The sequence below is a fragment of the Oncorhynchus kisutch genome, linkage group LG1 (assembly GCF_002021735.2).
Source record: "Oncorhynchus kisutch isolate 150728-3 linkage group LG1, Okis_V2, whole genome shotgun sequence".
NCBI lineage: Eukaryota > Metazoa > Chordata > Actinopteri > Salmoniformes > Salmonidae > Oncorhynchus > Oncorhynchus kisutch.
The window spans coordinates 56,720,912-56,742,323 of record NC_034174.2 but is presented as its reverse complement, the minus strand read 5'-3'; the positions used below and the strand labels follow the sequence as shown (position 1 = coordinate 56,742,323).

Below are 21,412 nucleotides of genomic sequence, written 5' to 3'. Positions count from 1 at the left end.
GAATAATAACTTAAACATAAACACTTACTCATAAAAACAGCAGCTCTTTGCAATATTTGTTGAGTCTCTCTCTAGTCATGGTTTTCAACTTTTTGAAATCTCACAATATCAACTTTGCTGTGTGTTCGAGGCGTCTTTTTGTGGTCTATGGCTCGAGGAAACTGTGCAGACACAGTGTTCGGAGCTATCTGATTGGCCAGCAGTAGTCCTATAGGTGCACTTGATTTGCTCTCTGGGCTTGCCACGTAGTCGGAGTTCTACCTTCAGACAAGTAAAATGGTTCAAAATGTGAACACTTTGCCTTCCCGGCACTAGGGTTGCTAAATCAAGTGTACCTACAACCAACAGCGTTAAACAAATAAAATAAAATAGTAATGGAAGGCTTTTTAGTTTTTTTCCCAGAAATGCTTGGTGATCGACAAGGAATGCCTTGGTGACTACTTGCGACCACTGCTTTAGACCATAGAAATATAATCTGGTCTTGAAGGGTTTTGTCCATGCTATAGATTGTATTTCTATGCTTTACACCCTTCCTCCATATGACTGATTTTAAAATATCCCTACTGAATATTTCAGGCAGAGCAACTGTGAGCAGTGGGCTGTGACATAGGATCAGTCTGGTGACTGGCTGGGAAAGGACAACGCCAGCAGGCTACTGTCTGAGTCTTGTCAATCCTTACGCCATGGCGATGGCAAATGCTACGCTAAACTGACTTGCTGTGTCTGAAAACTCTAGTTGCACTCTCTAATTTTATGGCTAATGCTAACTCTGTGAGTGCTAGTAATCACTAATGCTAAGCTAATTAGCTAACTGCACTTTCGAATGTCCTTTCGAATGTCACTGTAATGAATAATGTGCAAGCTATAATACAATATTGCTCTCTTCTCTACCCACTATCCGCACACAAGCTAATCAGTAGGCTGCTTCACCAACCTCAGTTTGCACCATGTTAACCCTTTGTGAGCGCAGCTCCCGGATGCAGTTGAAGATGTCCACCACCCCCTCGTTCTCAGCCATATCCAGCATGATGTCCACAGCTATGAAACAGCCTGTCCTTCCAGCCCCGGCACTGGAAAGAGAGGGGGAGGGAGAGAGAATACAGAAACAGAGACAGAGAGCATTTAATTTCTCCAGTATGTTCTGTACAGTAGCGAGGGCAGCGACACATGAAGACACATGCTCCAGCCCTATAATAAACAGGCCGGGGGTTATATTGAACCGCGCTGAGCTCCCTCGGTTATCCAAAGGAGGCAGGACAGCCTTACAGCGCTGACAAACAGCGTACTCCAACCCCCCAGGTAGGGGTTAGAGCCATTTCCCTTGACCCTGGTGTTAGATGTTAAGGAAATAAACCCAGCAGAGTGGCTGGGTGGAAGGGAGGGAGCAAGGGAGATAGTGGTGGAGAAGAGATACAGGTAGGAGAGGGGGGCTGCTCAGCCATCATTCACTCGGCAGCTTCTTGACAGGTCCCAGCTCCGGAGCTCAGGAGCCAGGGGCCGCTCAGTGGCTCGGCAGCCTGACAGATTGCCTGTCAGCCGCCAGTGATTAATGGCGAGCGCAGCGAACAACTAGGTCCTGGCAGGGGGATAACGGCCAAGGAGTGCCCCAGGAAATTAGAAATTACTCCGCAGTCTGTCAGTAGGGCCTTCGCTCTGCGGACCAAAGCTCATCCTGTTGTCCTTCATTTCATCTATCATTCAGTTCAGTGGGGGGAATGGCTGCCAACCTATAGGCAGCTCCATGGGACATTCGTTGTCCATCCTCAATGGGGGAATTGAGGTTGGGGAGCAATCGGTAAGTTGTACGTCAAAAGCCAGGCTGACTTTTTTAGGAGAACACGAACCAACCATGGTTTGGGTGGTGGAAAAGCGACGATGAATGAGAGGTACAGGGAGGTTAAATATAGTGGGTTGCTACGGGGATGCAAATGCCATGCCTATTAGGAAGAAAAGAGGGACAAACAGACAGAGGGACAGAGACCGAAAAACAGACAGACAGATAAAGTGGATGTCACTCTCCTGCGACAGGTGGTTCATAAAGGTTAATGTCATCGATGAGTGGGCGAAGATAAGGGGCAGGAGATAAAGTGGCGGTAATAAACTTTGCCATCGTCTCTCCCCATCTCGTCCTCGGGGGTATTAGAGGGAGCAAGGCACCCAATGCTTCATGAGAGCAGAAAGAGCAGCGCTTGGCACTTGAGCTAATCCACTCTGAAAATGTCTTAGTCACATCTGCTTTGTTTTGAGACCCGAGCCAAATGTAAAATTGCATTGTGCCATTTAGCAGCCTCTCCCTGTCACATCTCATTGTGCACGCTCACACACTCCATCCCTCTGTCCCCTCCCCTCTTCTCCACTCTCCTGTGCCTCCCCCACCCTTCCCCCTTCACCTGTCTGAGCTCAATGCCTCTGTTTCAAGGGGTGGGTGTTTGAGTGGGCTGGGGAGGGGTAGATGAGAGAAGGAGCAAGAGAGAGAGGCCTTAGTCTCCCATCGCTCTCGCTCATTCATTTTTCGACCTAAAAATGTACGTGAAGGCTCCCAGCTACATTTTTGTCATTTAGCAGATGCTCTTATGCAGAGAGACTTACAGGAGCAATTAGAGTAATAATGCCTTGTTCAAGGACAATTTTTTTTTACGAAGGCAGCTCAGGGATTCAGACCAGCAACCTTTTGGTTACTGGCCCAATGCTCTTAGCCACTAGGCTACCTGCCGCTAGTTACTGTTGTTATTTCTGATTAAATAAAGTATAAATAAATACATAGACAAAAGCCCTGAGTGTCAAATATGTCATCCCAGTAGTCCTGTGTTATGTCCCACAATCCCCCTCAGTGTGGACAGTACGTACCTGCAGTGGGCCACAATGGGGCCAGCGTCGGGCGGGTTGAGGAACTTGACCTGGCGGACGAAGCCCAGGAGGCCGGTGGCATAGCAGGGTACCCCGTGGTCAGGCCAGCTGGTGAAGTGGAACTGACGGATCTCTCGAATCTCGTGGTGGCCCTTCTGAGAAGAAACAAAATGGAGGCTTAAATGGAGACAAATACATGACACGTTGGAAGTTAATAAGTTATTGGCAATAGAGCTTCCTATTGATCGATTCTGATACTTTCCAAGTGGGAAACTTGGGCCTCCTCTTTCTACAGCAGGTTTCCAAGTTAGAAATGTCTGAGTTTCCTGGAAATCCTGGAAACTGCGGGCTGACTAAACAAAATGGAGACTTCCTGGAAACTGAAGATCTGACGGGCTCCCATTCCGGCTCAACAACTGAATATACAGTAGCTATCGATTTGTTTCTTTTAAGAAAATACATTATGACGACTTGAGCATACAGGCAAGTATTGAGGGGAACAAAACAAAAGGTGATTTGATAACTGGAGGCCTATTGATTTCCTTTCCTTCGATGTTCAAATTACATTCCGAAATCAATATGGGGTAAACATCTAAGATGGGAAACAACAAAGCCACAAAATGCAGTAAATCACAGATTGGGAAAGAAGGTAGGTAGGGCCTAGCTCATGTTTACCATGGCAACGTGAACTTGGCAGAGTAGAAAGTAACTGGTTCTCACTCTTAAAGGCACGTGGCATGATACTAAAAACCCACTCCAATAAGGATATCAGTGAAGGCAGCAGCACATAAAGGGAGTGGATGTGCGGAAACTGGAATAAGGCCATTTACAGAACAGTAGAGCGCTGGGCTTCAGTAGTAATAATAATCACAGGCTTCACACCTCCACTCCCTGTGCTAATGCTAAGCGGTTAATTGCCATTCGGGTTGGTGAGCTGTTTAATCCCTGCCTGCCAGCTTTGATATGCCAGCAAAACCCACATAACAGTTTAATACCGCAGTTAAAATACCTTCACTGTTTGGAGTGTATGGACACATACCACCTTTAATAGTGCATTGGAGTGTAACAGTGTAAAGCGGGGGTAAACTGTGTCTAAGCTTGCCAAACCAGTGGGCTCTGGTTTAACATATTCTCAATGGATTAAAGTGAGAGTGTGTGTGTGCGGGCCTAAAGATCTATCTATCTGCGTGGTGCAGTAAAATAATCCCCTTGGACTCATCATTAATAATGCTTTTCATAATTTCAGAACTCATTATTTTCTGCAATTAAAACAATTTAATACGCTCTATTTGAACGCATACGCATCCGAAGCGTGATTCCCGGCCATCACAGTGCACTGCTTTTTAAGGCACAGGAATTAAGGTTGTGGTGTGATGGTGGCGTTTTGTAAAGACAATGTCCCGTTTCCCTTTCAAATGAAGAGTGTGAGCAGGTTAAAAGGAACTTTAGCTTTCTTGCAAAACAGATGGATTAAAGCATTGCAAAATTTGTTGACTACTAGCTCGTGTTGTCTGCCTAAGCGGCTTTCACAGAGCCACAGAAAGATGCATTTCAAGCCTATCAATGCTTGCTAGTTTCGTGACTGTTCCTCTGATATTTCCCTTTTAAAGGGAGCTAACAGAACAATAGAGTCGCATACGGAATCCTGCATCCCAACTGCATTGTGCTTCTTTCAATGCAAATCCTCACTGATTACCAGTGTTCAATTATACTCTCATTTCCCAGTTGGACAACATAGCTTCACCTTGCTGTCAACCACACTGTTAATCCGGTAAATTGGAATGAATGAAAACTAAACAAGCAAGCCTGGCTATTGACTTAGCCTGTGTACCTTCTGTACTGTGAAGGTGCGGATGACATACTCGGCCAGTGGCTCTGTCTCGATCAGTGTCACCTTGACATCTCCGTACACTTCGGTCTCGTCAGGCCAGTACCTCACACACTTCACCTGGGCAGAGAAACATATATGGTCAGTGCTTTGTCTCTTACAGAGGCTATATGGGACTTTTGCCTCTGGAGGTGCTGTTGAGCCAAAAGGGGTCCCTGAAATGGACAGAAATAATATTATTAAACATAACATTAAAGGACCAATCAGAGGAGTTGATAGCATATAATACATACAAAGAGGCCTGATTTAATGGCATTGAATTCAATTTTGTCGTCACATATTTGACGTTGATTTGTTTTAACTATTTGTTATCGCATATATTTGTTGTGAACAGTAATTTTATGAGGTGTAGGGAAGGGATAATACGAACTATGATTGACACACCCTGATCTATTAAAACACTGGCTTTTGCAGCGGGGAAAGAAACAGCAAAGAAATCCATTCAGTATAAGAACTTAGCCGCTTGCTCTAACACCTTTCAAATCCTCTTTGATGAACTCACCCTGCCCACTTCCACCAGGTTGGTAACCATGACAATACTGCCGGAATTCTCCTGCCAGATCATCCTCCAGAAATCTCTCACTGTCTCCTGCATGGGGCCTGGAAGGAGAGAAGGAGAGCAAGGATGAGATCATGCAGGATTGGACAGAGATAATGTCATAACAGGAACCAGGAAGTACACATAGGAGCAGTGACTGTATATATGAATAGGCAAAGCCATCGATCACCTGTACCATTCATTCCTATGTGAAGACTCAAGTGTTTCCTAATCCTGGGGACCCAAAGGGGTTCACATTTTAGTTTTTGCCTTAGCACTACACACCCGATTCAAATCATCAAATATGATGAGTTGACAATTGGAATCAGGTGTGAAGTGCTAGGGCAAAAACAAAAAATGTGCACCCCTTTGGGTCCATAGGACCAGGATTAAGAAGCACCGAATTGAAGCCAAATTAAGTCAGTAAAGATGGAGACTCGTGGTGACATAACATACACAGTTTGAGCTGCTCCAGGAAGTGACATTGCAGGTTAGCTCAGTGTTGCCCCATCTCATTGATTAACTCAAGTTGAAGGCCAACTGGGGTACTGCAGGATGCCATTAGCCACTAAATAATCCTTATAACTTGTGTGATTTAAAAAACAATCGGTTCAAGAACATACATCTGGTGTATTAGAAGCAAATACTGGTACCATGATTGTCTTTGAATTATACTTTTTTTTTACACGAAGATTGACCACAAAGATTGCACATTTTCCATTCACAATTGGGGATCCTGTTTTTTGCTAACAATGCCTGCAGTACCGTGGTCGGCTTTGAACTTCTGTGGCGTCAATGAGAGGGGGCAGTCGTTCTTCCCTGCATAATGTTAAAATTGTGTCATTCGGGCCTCTTCTAAAATGATACCCTATCCCCGGAAATGGCACATTGTATCCCCGATATAGTGCATTACTTTTGACCAGAGCCCCCATTGACCTCCCAGTGCAGTTATACTTCCCAAATAATATTCAGACATCACTGTTTCATCATTATTTGGTCGCGTTCCCCTGCTCAGACATGTGTGCCATGTCATCAACTGTGTCATTGACTGACAGATTTCTAAAACGTGGTTAGCCCGATACTTAAAATACCTATCCAGGCGTTAGCAATGTCTGAGCAGAGGAACGCGGCCTTTATCTTATCCCAGAAGGAGAGCGACTTATCCAAATCACGACCATGCCCAGGATCAGTTAAAGATAAGCCCCAGTTTGTTATGGAACAAAAGGAATGGGGTGTTACATTTTTGTCATTGGCTTTAAGAGTATTATTATTATATATATATTTTTTTACATCTGAGTAATTGCCTCCCCCATGTCTGGGGATACTTTTCCAGGTGTCTTGCGTCTTACCAGCCCCCCCCCCCATCCAATTTAATTACCTTGTGTAGCGATGTAATGTCTTGGTCTATGATACCCCTGTGAGAAAAAGAAGAGAAAAAAGAAAACCCCCAGACGTACTGTAACAGCTCAAGGTCCTTTCAAATCAGATCAAATCAAATCCGAGAACCTTCATTTTCCTATCCTCCAAAATGGAAATTCTATCATATTGTTCCATCGAGACAGAATGCTTAGTTCAAATCAATACAGTATATACATTTCATATCCTTAATAGGACATTGCCATTTCACCATTTCAAGTGGGAATGTGTGCGTGAAACAAATTCTACAAATTCATTACTATTACAACCGCTATGAAAAAGAAAAAAAAATCAGCACAGTTGAGGCTCCTAGAGCTGGGTATAACAATACATTTTACCAGCGGATCTTGGCACATCGACCCAGTAATTGTTTTATTAGAGGAAATGGAGCCCGATGATATGATTATACACACAGCTATAATGCCGACTTGTCCTGATGCTGCTTCTTGGAGTACAGGGCATTCCCAGTCCCCACAGCATAATAGAGACAATCATATCTACACTGTCGTTATGGTAGTTATGTCAATGCAGAATTCTTTCATCCGAAGATGAGCAAATACATGTAATAGTGGTTAGAGCGTTGGACTAGTAACCGGAAGGTTTCAAGTTCAAATCCCCGAGCTGACAAGGTACAAATCTGTCGTTCTGCCCCTGAACAGGCAGTTAACCCACTGTTCCTAGGCCGTCATTGAAAATAAGAATTTGTTCTCAACTGACTTGCCTAGTTAAATAAAGGTAAAAATAAATAAATAAATAAGCGTATATGTTTTCTACTGTATATATAACCTCCGTTTGTGTGACGATGGTGTGTCATATTTTGAGTCCATCCTTGTAAAATCAGTCTTCACTGACCATTCATAATAGTAATGTTTGTAGCGTGATGTACTACAGCACCCATAATGCTCTATGCAATATTTGATTTTATCTTAATAAAGATGTCATGAAGTGAAATGCTATCTCATCTCCTTACTAATACATGGTGTCAGAAGGCTAAATGAGACCTTGTATTAAGTCAAATTCAAAAGCAATCTGATACAAATTCCATTCCCCTTCACATCTCCGCCGCCCCATACTTACGTCTATGTAGTTGGCGTTGATGTAGTCTGAGTGGGGGTCTCCGTCCAGCAGTTGCAGCCTGACTCGAGTGTGGTCATCTGTGGGGTCAAAAATTCACAAAGAGCAGGCCTAAAGTTACATTTACCCATTCAAGGTTCACACAACTACACCTGAACATCAAATGTCTGAGGACTTCGGCACCCTAATCCCTGCATAGGGCAGTGGTCAAAATTAGTGCACTATGGGCCCTGGTCAAAAGTAGTGCACTATGGGCCCTGGTCAAAAGTAGTGCATTGTACAGGGAAAAGGATGCCATTTGAGATGCAGCCTACATGTGCCACTACAACAGCTTTAGTGCAAAACACACCCTAGTGCGAGAGACCGATTTGCAGTATTTTAATGGCAAAAGTATTTTAATGGCACGATATCTAAGGAAGTCTCGAGCTATTGCTCGCCTGATATAGAGTATCTCATGATGAACTGTAGACCACACTACCTACCTATAGAGTTTTCATCTGTATTTCTTGTAGCCGTTTACATACAGTGGGGCAAAAAAGTATTTATTCAGCCACCAATTGTGCAAGTTCTCCCACTTAAAAAGATGAGAGAGGCCTGTAATTTTCATCATAGGTACACTTCAACGATGACAGACAAAATGAGGGACAAAAAATCCAGAAAATCACATTGTAGGATTTTTAATGAATTTATTTGCAAATTATGGTGGAAAATAAGTATTTGGTCACCTAAAACAAACAAGATTTCTGGCTCTCACAGACCTGTAACTTCTTCTTTAAGAGGCTCCTCTGTCCTCCACTTGTATTAATGGCACCTGTTTGAACTTGTTATCAGTATAAAAGACACCTGTCCACAACCTCAAACAGTCACACTCCAAACTCCACTATGGCCAAGACCAAAGAGCTGTCAAAGGACACCAGAAACAAAATTGTAGACCTGCACCAGGCTGGGAAGACTGAATCTGCAATAGGTAAGCAGCTTGGTTTGAAGAAATCAACTGTGGGAGCAATTATCAGGAAATGGCAGACATACAAGACCACTGATAATCTCCCTCGATCTGGGGCTCCATGCAAAATCTCACCCCGTGGGGTCAAAATGATCACAAGAACGGTGAGCAAATAATCCCAGAACCACACGGGGGGCCCTAGTGAATGACCTGCAGAGAGCTGGGACCAAAGTAACAAAGCCTACCATCAGTAACACACTACGCCGCCACTCAAATCCTGCAGTGCCAGATGTGTTCCCCTGCTTAAGCCAGTACATGTCCAGGCCCGTCTGAAGTTTGCTAGAGAGCATTTGGATGATCCAGAAGAAGATTGGGAGAATGTCATATGGTCAGATGAAACCAAAATATACATTTTTGGTAAAAACTCAACTCGTCGTGTTTGGAGGACAAAGAATGCTGAGTTGCATCCAAAGAACACCATACCTACTGTGAAGCATGGGGGCTGAAACATCATGCTTTGGGGCTGTTTTTCTGCAAAGGGACCAGGACGACTGATCCGTGTAAAGGAAAGAATGAATGGGGCCATGTATCGTGAGATTTTGAGTGAAAACCTCCTTCCATCAGCAAGAACATTGTAGATGAAACGTGGCTGGGTCTTTCAGCATGACAATGATCCCAAACACACCGCCCGGGCAACGAAGGAGTGGCTTCGTAAGAAGCATCTCAAGGTCCTGGAGTGGCCTAGCCAGTCTCCAGATCTCAACCGCATAGAAAATCTTTGGAGGGAGTTGAAAGTCTGTGTTGCCCAGCAACAGCTCCCCAAAACATCACTGCTCTAGAGGAGATCTGCATGGAGGAATGGGCCAAAATACCAGCAACAGTGTGTGAAAACCTTGTGAAGACTTACAGAAAACGTTTGACCTCTTTCATTGCCAACAAAGGGTATTTAACAAACTATTGAGATTAACTTTTGTTATTGACCAAATACTTATTTTCCACCATCATTTGCAAATAAATTCATTAAAAATCCTACAATGTGATTTTCAGGATTTCTTTTCTCTAATTGTGTTTGTCATAGTTGAAGTGTACCTATGATGAAAATTACAGGCCTCTCTCATCTTTTTAAGTGGGAGAACTTGCACAATTGGTGGCTGACTAAATACGTTTTTGCCCCACTGTATCACCAAAGTTGTTGGTTAGGGGCTTGTAAGTAAGCATTTCACTGTAAGGTTGTCACCTGTTGACTAATAACATTTGATTTGAAAATACGTATTTGTAGGCATATAAATACAAAGGAATAGAACAGGCGTGGAAGCTCTAACCCTGGCAATTGACTGTTAAACTCATGTGTACACTCGCAATGACTGCCTGGTATTGTGATGCAATAATTTCTATGGGATTTTGGAATGTTCTATCAACTGATGCTGTATTGCCATGGTAATGTAGAATGTTCATTCAAATGATGCCAACTGATGTGGCTTAAGCAATGGAATGTATTTTTTGTAATGTCAGCTGAGTTGACTCAACAAATCACAGCACAGGTTGAATGAAGGGTACACTTCCTGCTTTTACTTCCTCGCATGGAAACACTTAAAATGGCTGCCAGTCCACCCAATATGCCATCATTGACTTGAGTGGAGACGCTTTTTCTATACGTTCTTATTTCTATGTTTGTAGGTACCATAGGAGCATTGTCACTCTGTATAGTACATTCAATTCATGGGATGGATTAGAGAGACGTACTGCCATTCATCACCTATTAGCGAGATGATTTCCATCTCGAAATTGCCAAACGCGCAACTACGTCTGTACACACAGAGCACATGACTAATCTCACTGCATGATTGAATTAGTTACTTCTGTGGGGGGAAAAATAACAAATTAGACATGCTATGCTGTTTTTACTTAGAGAATTGTCTTTTGTTATATCCTAGTGTTTTTTTCTAACCTGATACAAACTTGTCTTTGTGCGACTTAGTCATAAGACTTGACGTATAGCTAAGATCGCAGCATGTGACACATCCTGTGTTTTTACTATCTGCAGGAACTCAGCTGTGTGGAAACTTGCAGAAAGAAGCACATTTATAGTGTGAGCTGTGGCAAATGCAGTTAGACTCTTGAGCCCTCGTGCCATCTTAATCTGCACAGACAAACTAATCGCCTTTTACACACTATGTTCCCCGCCCCACATCTGCTAACTGCCACATAGACAGAGGTTGTACTTTTCTTTTAAAGCTGAGATCCAACTCTGTTCGTTGGGCCCTTAACACTGCACCATTGAGTGATTGTTAACTGCTCCATTTTTGCAAATAAAGTAGTTGATTTAAGAATCTACAGTCTCTCTTCCTTTTGGTTATAATTTCCACAACACTTCAACCACAACATCTACCTTTCGCTCTACAAACACATGACCCATTACTGTAATTTTGACATGTGAAATCTTGAGCTGGACTCCACAGGGCTTCTGCTTGGCAAGTAAGGGAGTGATGGCGATGGTGGCGGCGGCGGGGCCCATGAGAGGAGAAAAAAAAGGACGTGATGATGATGGGATGATGTGTAACACACTGATCCCTTCTCACTTTGATCTGTGGTATGCAAATGTACGAGCGCTGCAGCATATTTCCTGACTGATCTGACGCTCCTGGATGATAGGCCTAGCAGCATTCCAATAAGGCATGTACTGAGGGCGATAACTTCATATCTGCGCTCCGCGGTTGTGTTCTTGCTGATCTATATTTACTGGGTGATGACAGTTAAAAAACGAAATTCCATTGGTTGGCTGAGCGACCCTCCTCTCCCTACCTCTCCTCTCATGTGAGCCAGGACACTGGGTGAGGGCTGGCAGGGGGTTGTGTGAAGGTGGCGCCACAGAGGACCCTGCCCACACAAGGGTTCCCTGTGCAGGCCTCCAGGCTATAACACCTATACTCTTAAGCACCACACGCCTCAAGCACAATCCCAATAAAGACATCACGAGTCCAGTCCTCAAACGGAAGGTTTGTGAACTCATTACTGATTTATGCTACCGATTCCTCAGCTGAACTCTTTTTGTAAAAGTTTGGTGCAGGCCTGCAAACTTTAATTCTGCAGAGCAGCTTGGACCATATGAACTTGAGTAAGAGGCATATCTGATTTTGTACACTAAATATCTATCGTCGTTGACTATTGTCGATCAAATCCTGTATTTTACTGAGACCAACAGATTATCATAATCTCTGTTTCACAGTCTATGTCATGGAGAAAGGATTACAGTGAAAACGTAAACACGTTAAAAACACAGTATCGGATTTGAATTGCTGATCGAGGGGACCTGCCTTCTCCCGGTAACGCATGGTATGTCACAGCTCCATTAATCTTTAAAGCCCATGTTGTCCCCACAGAATTTATAGATTGCCACTAAACTGTCAACGTGGCTGAATGCATTATGGACTTTAACCTGTTAAACTCTGACGCCTTCTGGCAGCATTTTCTAAACCACACATAATATTGTATACTACCTTCATAAAGTACATGTCGGTTTCAAAAGTCCTACAAACACATATGACCTAATGGTGACGCATGCACAAATTCCCATAGGAACACAGCCATTTTAAAAGTGCAGGGCTTGTGCAAAGTTGTTTGTCATATTGCAGGAATGACATGAGGAGAAAGCTGAAGTCTCTACCTATTTATTGATGTAAATATATCCTCTGTCTGATTCCCAGTTCGTCCACGAGATAGCAATAGGAGATCACATGACGTCTCTTGGCCACTTGAAACCAGTTGTGTCTGGTTTGGGTCGTGAGACATTGTGCCATAATGGCTACTCAGATTTTCAAGCCTGACATCTTAAAATCACTCAAGCAATCAGGGCTTTCAAATTATCTCAAAAAAGACAAACCGGTGAGGAAACTTCAAACCTCTTTTCCCATGTACTTTTCCTATTGTAGACATTTGTGTTAGATCAACGGTGCATGTGGAGGATGCATACAAGTTGGAGAAGGAAATGCCCTGCTTTACAATGACCATCAAGGTGCACCCTTTCAATGCAAACTAAATGTTTACACTTTTGGTGAAATTAGCGACATTGTATATGGGATTTATGGCCTTTATGTGGAGGCAGCGGGGGGCTAAATTCTGATAATTGCGAGCAGAATGATTTGATTTTGATTTACAAAAAGACAAGGGCTGTAGCTTTCAAATGATATTTCACGGTACTGGGTCCAAAACAATTGCTCAGAGTTTAGCAGGGTTGATTTAACCTATAAAAGTCAGACCTTCTGGAGGTTCCACTGTCAAACTGATAGAATGTTGTTTGTGCCACATGCTGGTAGTTGGATGATCCGGTTTAACCCTGTTCTGCAGTTCAGAGATTACACTGCCATGAGGTGTACCTGAGAGATCCGGGGTGTTTCATCAATGACACTAACTGTTGACTTTGACCCCATTCAACGAGAAGTCCATGTTTGGACAAGCACAGTATCATTCAGATCGGGAATGGATTACAGCCAAGGAAGTGTATTAGCAAGAGAAGGAGGTGGGGGTCTTTGCCCAATAGGAAATATATAAATGTACTGTTAAAATATACTGTAGGAAGATATATTAGATTCTTTGGTAAGCTAGATAGTCTAAGGGTCAATTTTCAAGTTTTATTCGCCACGTGCACAGGATTAAGCGCGAACCATTGCATTTAACCACGGCAAGGTGGCTGGGAATATGGCCGAATACAAACACTGCAGTTATTCCCTCCGTAATGCAATCAAACAGGCAAAACTTCAGTATAGAGACAAAGTGGAGTGGCAATTCAACGGCTCAGACACGAGCCGTATGTGACAGGGTCTACAGACAATCATGAACTACAAAAGGAAAACCAGCCAAGTCGCAGACACCGACGTCTTGCTTCCGGACAACCTAACTTCCTGACGGGCCGCTACCAGGTGGTGAAGGTAGGAAACAACACCTCCACTTCGCTGATCCTCAACAATGGGGCCCCACAAGGGTGCGTGCTCAGCCCCTTCCTGTACTCCCTGTTCATCCATGACTGAGTGGCCACGCACACTTCCAACTCAATCATCAAGTTTGCATACGACACAACAGTAGTAGGCCAACAATGACGAGAGCCTACAAGAAGGAGGTGAGGGCCCTGGGTGTGTGGTGCCAGAAAATAACCTCTCACTTCAGGAAACAGCAAAGGGAGCACCCCCCTATCCACATCAACGGGACCGAAGTGGAGAAGGTGGAAAGCTTCAAGTTCCTCGGCATACACGTCACTGACAAACTGAAATGGTCCACCCACACAGACAGTGTGGTGAAAAAGGCGCAACAGCGCCTGTTCAACATCAGGAGGCTGAAGAAGTTTGGCTTGTCACCTAAAAACCTCACAAACTTCTACAGATGCACAATTGAAAGTATCCTGTCGGGCTGTATCACCACCTGGTATGGCAACTGCACCACCTGCAACCGCAGAGCTCTCCAGAGGGTGGCGCGGTCTGCCCAACGCATCACCGGGGGCAAACTACCTGCCCTCCAGGACACCTACAGCACTCGATATTACAGGAAGGCCAAAAAGATCATCAAGGACAACAAAGACCCGAGCCACTGCCTGTTTACCCCGCTAATATCCAGAAGGGGCGGCAGGGTAGCCTAGTGGTTAGAGCATTGGACTAGTAACCGGAAGGTTGCAAGTTCAAATCCCCGAGCTGACAAGGTACAAATCTGTCGTTCTGCCCCTGAACAGGCAGTTAACCCACTGTTCCTAGGCCGTCATTGAAAATAAGAAAATTTGTTCTTAACTAACTTGCCTAGTTAAATAAAGGTCAAATTAAAAATAAAAATAAAAGGCGAGGTCAGTACAGGAGCATCAAAGCTGGGACCAAGAGACTGAAAAACAGCTTCTCTCTCAAGGCTCTCAAGACTGTTAAATAGCCATCACTAGCACATTTGAGGCTGCTGCCATATACACGGACTTGAAATCCCTGGCTACTTTAATAATGGAACACTGGTCTTTTTTTTATTTTATTTTTTACATATTTTGCATTACTCATCTCATATGAACAGTTGAAGTCGGAAGTTTACATATACCTTAGCCAAATACATTTAAACTCAGTTTATCACAATTCCTAACATTTAATCATAGTAAAAATTCCCTGTCTTAGGTCAGTTAGGATCACCCCTTTATTTTAAGAATGTGAAATGTCAGAAAAATAGTAGAGAGAATCCTTTATTTCAGCTTTAATTTCTTTCATCACATTCCCAGTGGCTCAGAAGTTTACATACGCTCCATTAGTATTTGGTAGCATTGCCTTTAAATTGTTTAACTTGGGTCAAACATTTTGGTTAGCCTTCCACAAGCTTCCCACAATAAGTTGGGTGAATTTTGGCCCATTTTTCCAGCCATAGCTGGTGTAAACGAGTCAAGTTTGTAGGTCTCCTTGCTCGCACACGCCTTTTCAGTTCTGCCCACAACTTTTCAACAGGATTGAGTTCAGGGCTTTGTGATGGCTACTCCAATACCTTGACTTTGTTGTCCTTAAGCCATTTTGCCTCAACTTTGGAAGTATGCTTGGGGTCTTTGTCCATTTGGAAGACCCATTTGCGACCAGGCTTTAGATATTACAGGTCAGGTCGCAATTGTAAATGAGAACTTGTTCTCAACTTGCCTACCTGGTTAAATAAAGGTAAAATAAATAAATAAAATAAAATTACCTCACTGCTGGAGCTATAGAAACACAAGCATTTCGCTACACCAGCAATAACATCTGCTAAACACGGGTATGTGACCAATGAAATTTGATACAACAGGTGTTTTTTAAATTTTCATTTAACCCTTATTTAGCTAGGCAAGCCAGTTAAGAACAAAATGATGGCCTACCGTTATTGAAAAAACAGGTGTAAAACAGTGCAGTGAAAATCTTACAGGGGTATTGATGTGGTTGAGGTGGGTTTACACATAAAGTGACTGGTAGTAGGATATACATGGAAAAACGGCTGAAAAGTGACTGGTAGCAGGAATATATAAAAACTTACGGTAATATTCAGTGGGCCAAAAAAGTATTTAGTCAGCCACCAATTGTGCAAGTTCTCCCACTTAAAAAGATGAGAGAGGCCTGTGATTTTCATCATAGGTACACTTCAACCATGACAGACAAAATGAGAAATAAAATCCAGAAAATCACACTGTAGGATTTATTATGAACTTATTTGCAAATTATGGTGGAAAATAAGTATTCTATTTCGATGCATTTATACTACTGTTGGCCAGTAGGGGGCAGTAAGACCTGTTTTCTTTGCACTGGGACTATATGCGATCCTGCACCTGTTTCATCATTTATCCTGTGTTACAGGTCAGTAAAGTGTGAAAATACACTGAATACCTCAATATAGTTGCGTAACTTGCCTGTTGAAGTGAATGTAATGGTTTTGAATAACATAGTAATTATAGAACTTCATACTAGACAGAAAACGCATGTTGAGTGTAAAATGAAATGGCGGTGCATTCCTTTGATCTAGAAAAAAAATGAATTGTTAACTCCTGAACATTTTCATTTTTGAAAAAGACACTCCTGACAATATCCTAAGGGTTTAGAGAATGTTATGTTGTAGCTGTGATGTTTAAGAACGTTGTAATTGTTGTACTGTAAGCTCCGGTTAGCTGTTTGTTAGCTCCAGTCAGCTGGCTTCGATTTGTGCTATGCTAGTCATGATCCAATAAATAGCATTAATGTCATTTGCAATAGTCTTGTCTTTCTATTAGCCCATCTTTCACTGGGTAAATGTATTTTGAGCATGGGTATAAAATAACTGAGTTATACCAGTCTTAAAGGCGTTCATGTTTTAGAGTCTATGGGGCTATAGTTGGCTCATTCAAGGGTTCTTTATTTTTTACTATTTTCTACATTGTAGAATAATAGTGAAGACATCAAAACTATGAAATAAACATATGGAATCATGTAGTAACCAAATAAATGTTAAACAAATCAAAATATATTTATATTTGAGATTCTTCAAAGTAGCCACCATTTGCCTTGTTCACAGCTTTGAACACTCTTGGCATTCTCTCAACCAGCTTCATGAGGTAGTCACCTGGAATGCATTTCAATTAACAGGTGTGCCTTGTTAAAGTTAATTTGTGGAATTTCTTTCCTTCTTCTGGCGTTTGAGCCAATCAGTTGTGTTGTGACAAGGTAGGGGTGGTATACAGAAGATAGCCGTATTTGGTAAAAGACCAAATCCATATTATGGCAAGAAAAGCTCAAATAAGCAAAGAGAAATGACAGTCCATCACAGATGATCTCCTCATGTGTGGTTCCCACCGTGAAGCATTGAGGGGTTGGGATGCTTTGCTGGTGACACGGTTGGTGATTTATTTAGAATTCAAGGCACACTTAACCAGCATGGCTACCACAGCATTCTGCAGGAAATACACAATCCCATCTGGTTTGCCTTTAGTGGGACTATCATTTATTTTTCAACTGGACAATGACCCAACACAACTACATGCTGTGTAAGGGCTATTGTACCAAGGAGAGTGATGGAGTGCTGCATCAGATGACCTGGCCTCTGCAATCACCCGATCTCAACCCAATTGAGATGGTTTGGGATGAGTCAGACCACAGAGTGAAGGAAAAGCAGCCAACAAGTGCTCAGCATATGTGGGAACTCCTTCAAGACTGTTGGAAAAGCATTCCAGATGACACTGGTTGAGAGAATGCCAAGAGTGTGCAAAGCTGTAACTATTTTGGATACTAATTTATATGATCCCAAATGCGTTATTTCATAGTGTTATCCAAGTATTTTTACTTAAGTACTTTACACTACTGAATCAGATGTACATAAAGAGCCGATTCGAAGTTGAAGCAGAAATGGAGGTTAGTAACTAACGATCTGATGTTCAAAAGTTTTTGATGATCATAAGAAATATAAAGGATACATTTTGTGCAATCAAAGTAAAGATAAACACCAAAATAATCACAAAATAGCAAAGTTGGGTCGAAGCTCTTAAGATGGCAGCCATACACAGTACATCATAGCGGGTTCCTTTAAATAAGAATGTTTTTAGGTCTAATAAATGTGTCAATCATATATATTGTAGCGCTTAAGCATGAATTACATCCTATTAATAATAATAATTCGTAATTATACCCAATTACATCATATAGTTGTTAACACCCAGCATTTAATAACCTCACTGAATTGGAGCCTGATTGTCTTGTGGAAATGTAATCAATGCTTCCTGGGAGTTTCTTTCTTTCTTCACATCAATGCCAGGTGCAAAAAAGCACCCAGTAAACATTGGGGAAGTAGAGAGTCAAGAGAATGCTAATCGTCAGTCTTTGGTCAATACATCAAGGGATTTCTACGGCAACGACTTCAAGAGAACCTCTGAAGATACTTCAACGTTACGTGCCGGGAATTAAATGGCAGTTAAGATATGAGCGACTTCCAAAGAGCTTGTGCTTTGACAGACGTGCACACATATGCAGCCCAACTTGAACTGAATCGACTACCGGTGAGCCGCCAGAGTGGCAGTTACCTCTTTTTTTACGGAACTTAACTGGGATACTTATCATTCCGGGAGCACTCCTTCACACAACACCTTCTGACTGAAGGTGCTACGCATGATTCCAAACACAAGCTGACTCTAGTGAGTGACAGTTTGTGTAATAAAGCGCACAACACTCATAACTCAGTGAGGGTTGTGTTGTTGCCTCAGTCAATGGCAATAGTGCAGTATTGGTTCATGTCTGTATCAGATTGCATCAGGCAAAGCCTACTCGATTGCTTTTCCCGGAAAGAGACGATATCATTGCAATGTCAAATGATGTTGATTCTTTACCCTTCAATGTGAACATACTATTTTCTTGACAGCTAAACATCTTTGCTCCCTCTAGTTTCTTGTAAACCAAAGTTCTATTTACTTGAGAAATCAATAATAAAATGCAATATACCCAAAAAGTTCCAGGCCTACTGTATGTGATGACAACAGTCTGCCTGACAGTGAAGTTTCCTTCAACTTAATTTCAAAGGGTGTCCCAATACATTGACCCTGCTTGCTGTTTGGGGTTTTAGGCTGGGTTTCTGTACAGCACTTTGAGATATCAGCTGATGTACGAAGGGCTATATAAATAAATTTGATTTGATTTGATTTTGATTTGATTGACCCAACTGTAACCTACTAGCGATAGCAACCAGTACTCCATTGCAATCAAATATAAACCACATAGAGTGAATGAAAAGCAGCCAACAAGTGCTCAGTATAAGTGGGAGTGTTGGAAAAGCATTCCAGGTGAAGCTGGTTGAGAGAATGCCAAGGGTGTGCAAAGCTGATAAGTCTGCCAAGTGTGTTTTACTGTATGTACTCAGCTTTAAGAACTCCCCAAACAAATGACACTGTAGCAAGGGACTATTCCTGAAAAGAGGATAAAGACAATTTAAAGAACAGAAAGGAATCTAAAAGATTTGTGTTTTGAGTGGTTCCGGTGGGCAGCTCTGCTTTACAGGATCGCCACCGATTCCTCCAGTCTCTCTGATATGTAAATGTTTGCCAATAACTCTGTTTATTTTGATAGCAATGTCTACTGAATTATAAATGACCATATGGGAGGCTTTATGTTTACACTGTGTGGGGGGGAGGGGGGGGGGAGCAAAGAAGAAATGTAATTGAAAGTGCTTCCCTTTTCCAGATCAGATAACAATCTGTTACACAGTGACTGTTCAAGTTCACAGAGTGAAACTTTCTAAAAAGCATTTTTTGGGTCTAACAATTAACTGTCGATCGCTCTTGGCAGACTTATGTTAAATGAAGATACCTACTGTACTCTGTGGTTTTTCTAAACTTTTAACGAGGAGCATGCAGTAAGATGGACAATTTCCATTACAAGCCCATGAAATTAAAACGTTTTGACTATCAGCAAATGAATCATAATTCCTGTTGGCTATCAGTATGTGACAAGCTTTTTCATTTTAGAGCAATGTTTTATTTAAAAGCCTTCACTTGTAGGAAGTGTCTCGCCAGTGACATCTAAACCCTTAATAAAAAAAGTATTATGTCCTTGGGACAATATGCTTTTCTTGTATCACATTAATTGGGGTCTTGGGTTCTCTATCAATATGACAGTGTCGTAGACTCCACTGTTTTCAAAGTCTGCGGCATAATTACAACAACCTTAAACGGTTGCAAATGTCTTCTCTTATGAGAGAAGATTTTACCATTTCAAAGGAGTAGAACACGTCTAGCTCAAGTCTACTATGAGTACAGGAGACTCCTGAGCTCATAAAAGACTTGCGCAAAACACCAAACACACTTGTCTAGCTCAGTATCTGTGTCACTTCAGTACTCACAAGCGATGATGTTGCCATATCGGTTCTTGTTGCGGTTGTCATCCTTCTTGGCGGTCTCCCATGGGGCCGCCTGTCCTTCGGTCAGGCCCTGAAATCACATCACACACACTATCAAACATTGCTGCAGGCCAGTGTGCGCGCACACACACACACACACACACACACACACACACACACACACACACACACACGCACACACACACACACACAGAAAATATCAACCTTGCAGTTAAAATAATCTACATGTGTACGTACAGTAAAACCATACTATAGCATTATCCAGACATTAGAAGGACAAGTAAGCAAAAGGGCCATGAAATGTTAAACAATAATTACTGATATAACTTTGTTATGATGCAGTGAGTTGTATCATAAGATGAAAGTATTACAAAGTGTTAGAAGACAGAAAGTCATAACATGAAAGGTGCCATTCTTCCAGCCACAAACTATTTATCGGTTTGAAATCTTTTGATTTGTTGACTCAAAGAACTGAAAAGAGTCTTGCTCACCATGTATTGCTCACTTTTCACTAATGGGCCCTGTTAGGACTAGAGGTCGACCGATTAATCGGAATGGCCGATTAATTAGGGCCGATTTCAAGTTTTCATAACAATCGGAAAATCTGTATTTTTGGGCGCCAATTATACCTTTATTTAACTAGGCAAGTCAGTTAAGAACACATTCTTATTTTCAATGATGGAACGGTGGGTTAACTGCCTTGTTCAGGAGCAGAACGACAGATTTTCACCTTGTCAGCTCGGGGGATCCAATCTTGCAACCTTACAGTTAACTAGTCCAACGCAATAACGAGCTGCCTCTCTCTCATGGCACTCCACAAGGAGACTGCCTGTTACGCGAATGCAGTAAGCCAAGGTAAGTTGCTAGCTAGCATTAAACTTATCTTCTAAAAAACAATCAATCATAATCACTAGTAACTACACATGGTTGATGATATTACTAGATATGATCTAGCGTGTCCTGCGTTGCATATAATCTGACTGAGCATACAAGTATCTGAATGAGCGGTGGTAGGCAGAAGCAGGCGCATAAATATGAATTCAAACAGCACTTTCGTGCATTTTGCCAGCAGCTCTTCGTTGTGCGTCAAGCATTGCGCTGTTTATGACTTCAAGCCGATCAACTCCCGAGCTGAGGCTGGTGTAACCGAAGTGAAATGTCTAGCTAGTTAGCGCGCGGTAATAGCGTTTCAAACGTCACTCACTCTGAGCCTTCTAGTAGTCGTTCCCTTGCTCTGCATGGGTAACGCTGCTTCGGTGGTGGCTGTTGTCGTTGTGTTGCTGGTTCGAGCCCAGGGAGGAGAGGGACGGAAGCTATACTGTTACACTGGCAATACTAAAGTGCCTATAACAACATCCAATAGTCAAAG

At 42.4% G+C, this 21,412-nt stretch overlaps 1 protein-coding gene across 7 annotated transcripts in view; it reads right to left on the bottom strand.

The window, feature by feature from the left end:
• The window catches only part of LOC109891034 (receptor-type tyrosine-protein phosphatase T), a 400,507-nt gene that overhangs the window by 15,503 nt on the left and 363,592 nt on the right, over nucleotides 1–21,412 (bottom strand). For 6 of the 7 annotated variants that reach the window (XM_031827335.1, XM_031827357.1, XM_031827345.1 and 3 more), the window contains 7 exons: nucleotides 20,026–20,113; nucleotides 7,767–7,843; nucleotides 6,652–6,688; nucleotides 5,238–5,335; nucleotides 4,679–4,795; nucleotides 2,848–3,002; nucleotides 935–1,070 (listed from right to left, as the gene is read on the bottom strand). In XM_031827335.1, the coding sequence (XP_031683195.1) occupies nucleotides 935–1,070; nucleotides 2,848–3,002; nucleotides 4,679–4,795; nucleotides 5,238–5,335; nucleotides 6,652–6,688; nucleotides 7,767–7,843; nucleotides 20,026–20,113 (708 nt within the window). The remainder of the gene's footprint in view (nucleotides 1–934; nucleotides 1,071–2,847; nucleotides 3,003–4,678; nucleotides 4,796–5,237; nucleotides 5,336–6,651; nucleotides 6,689–7,766; nucleotides 7,844–20,025; nucleotides 20,114–21,412) is intronic. The other variant, XM_031827341.1, reaches the window with a different exon arrangement.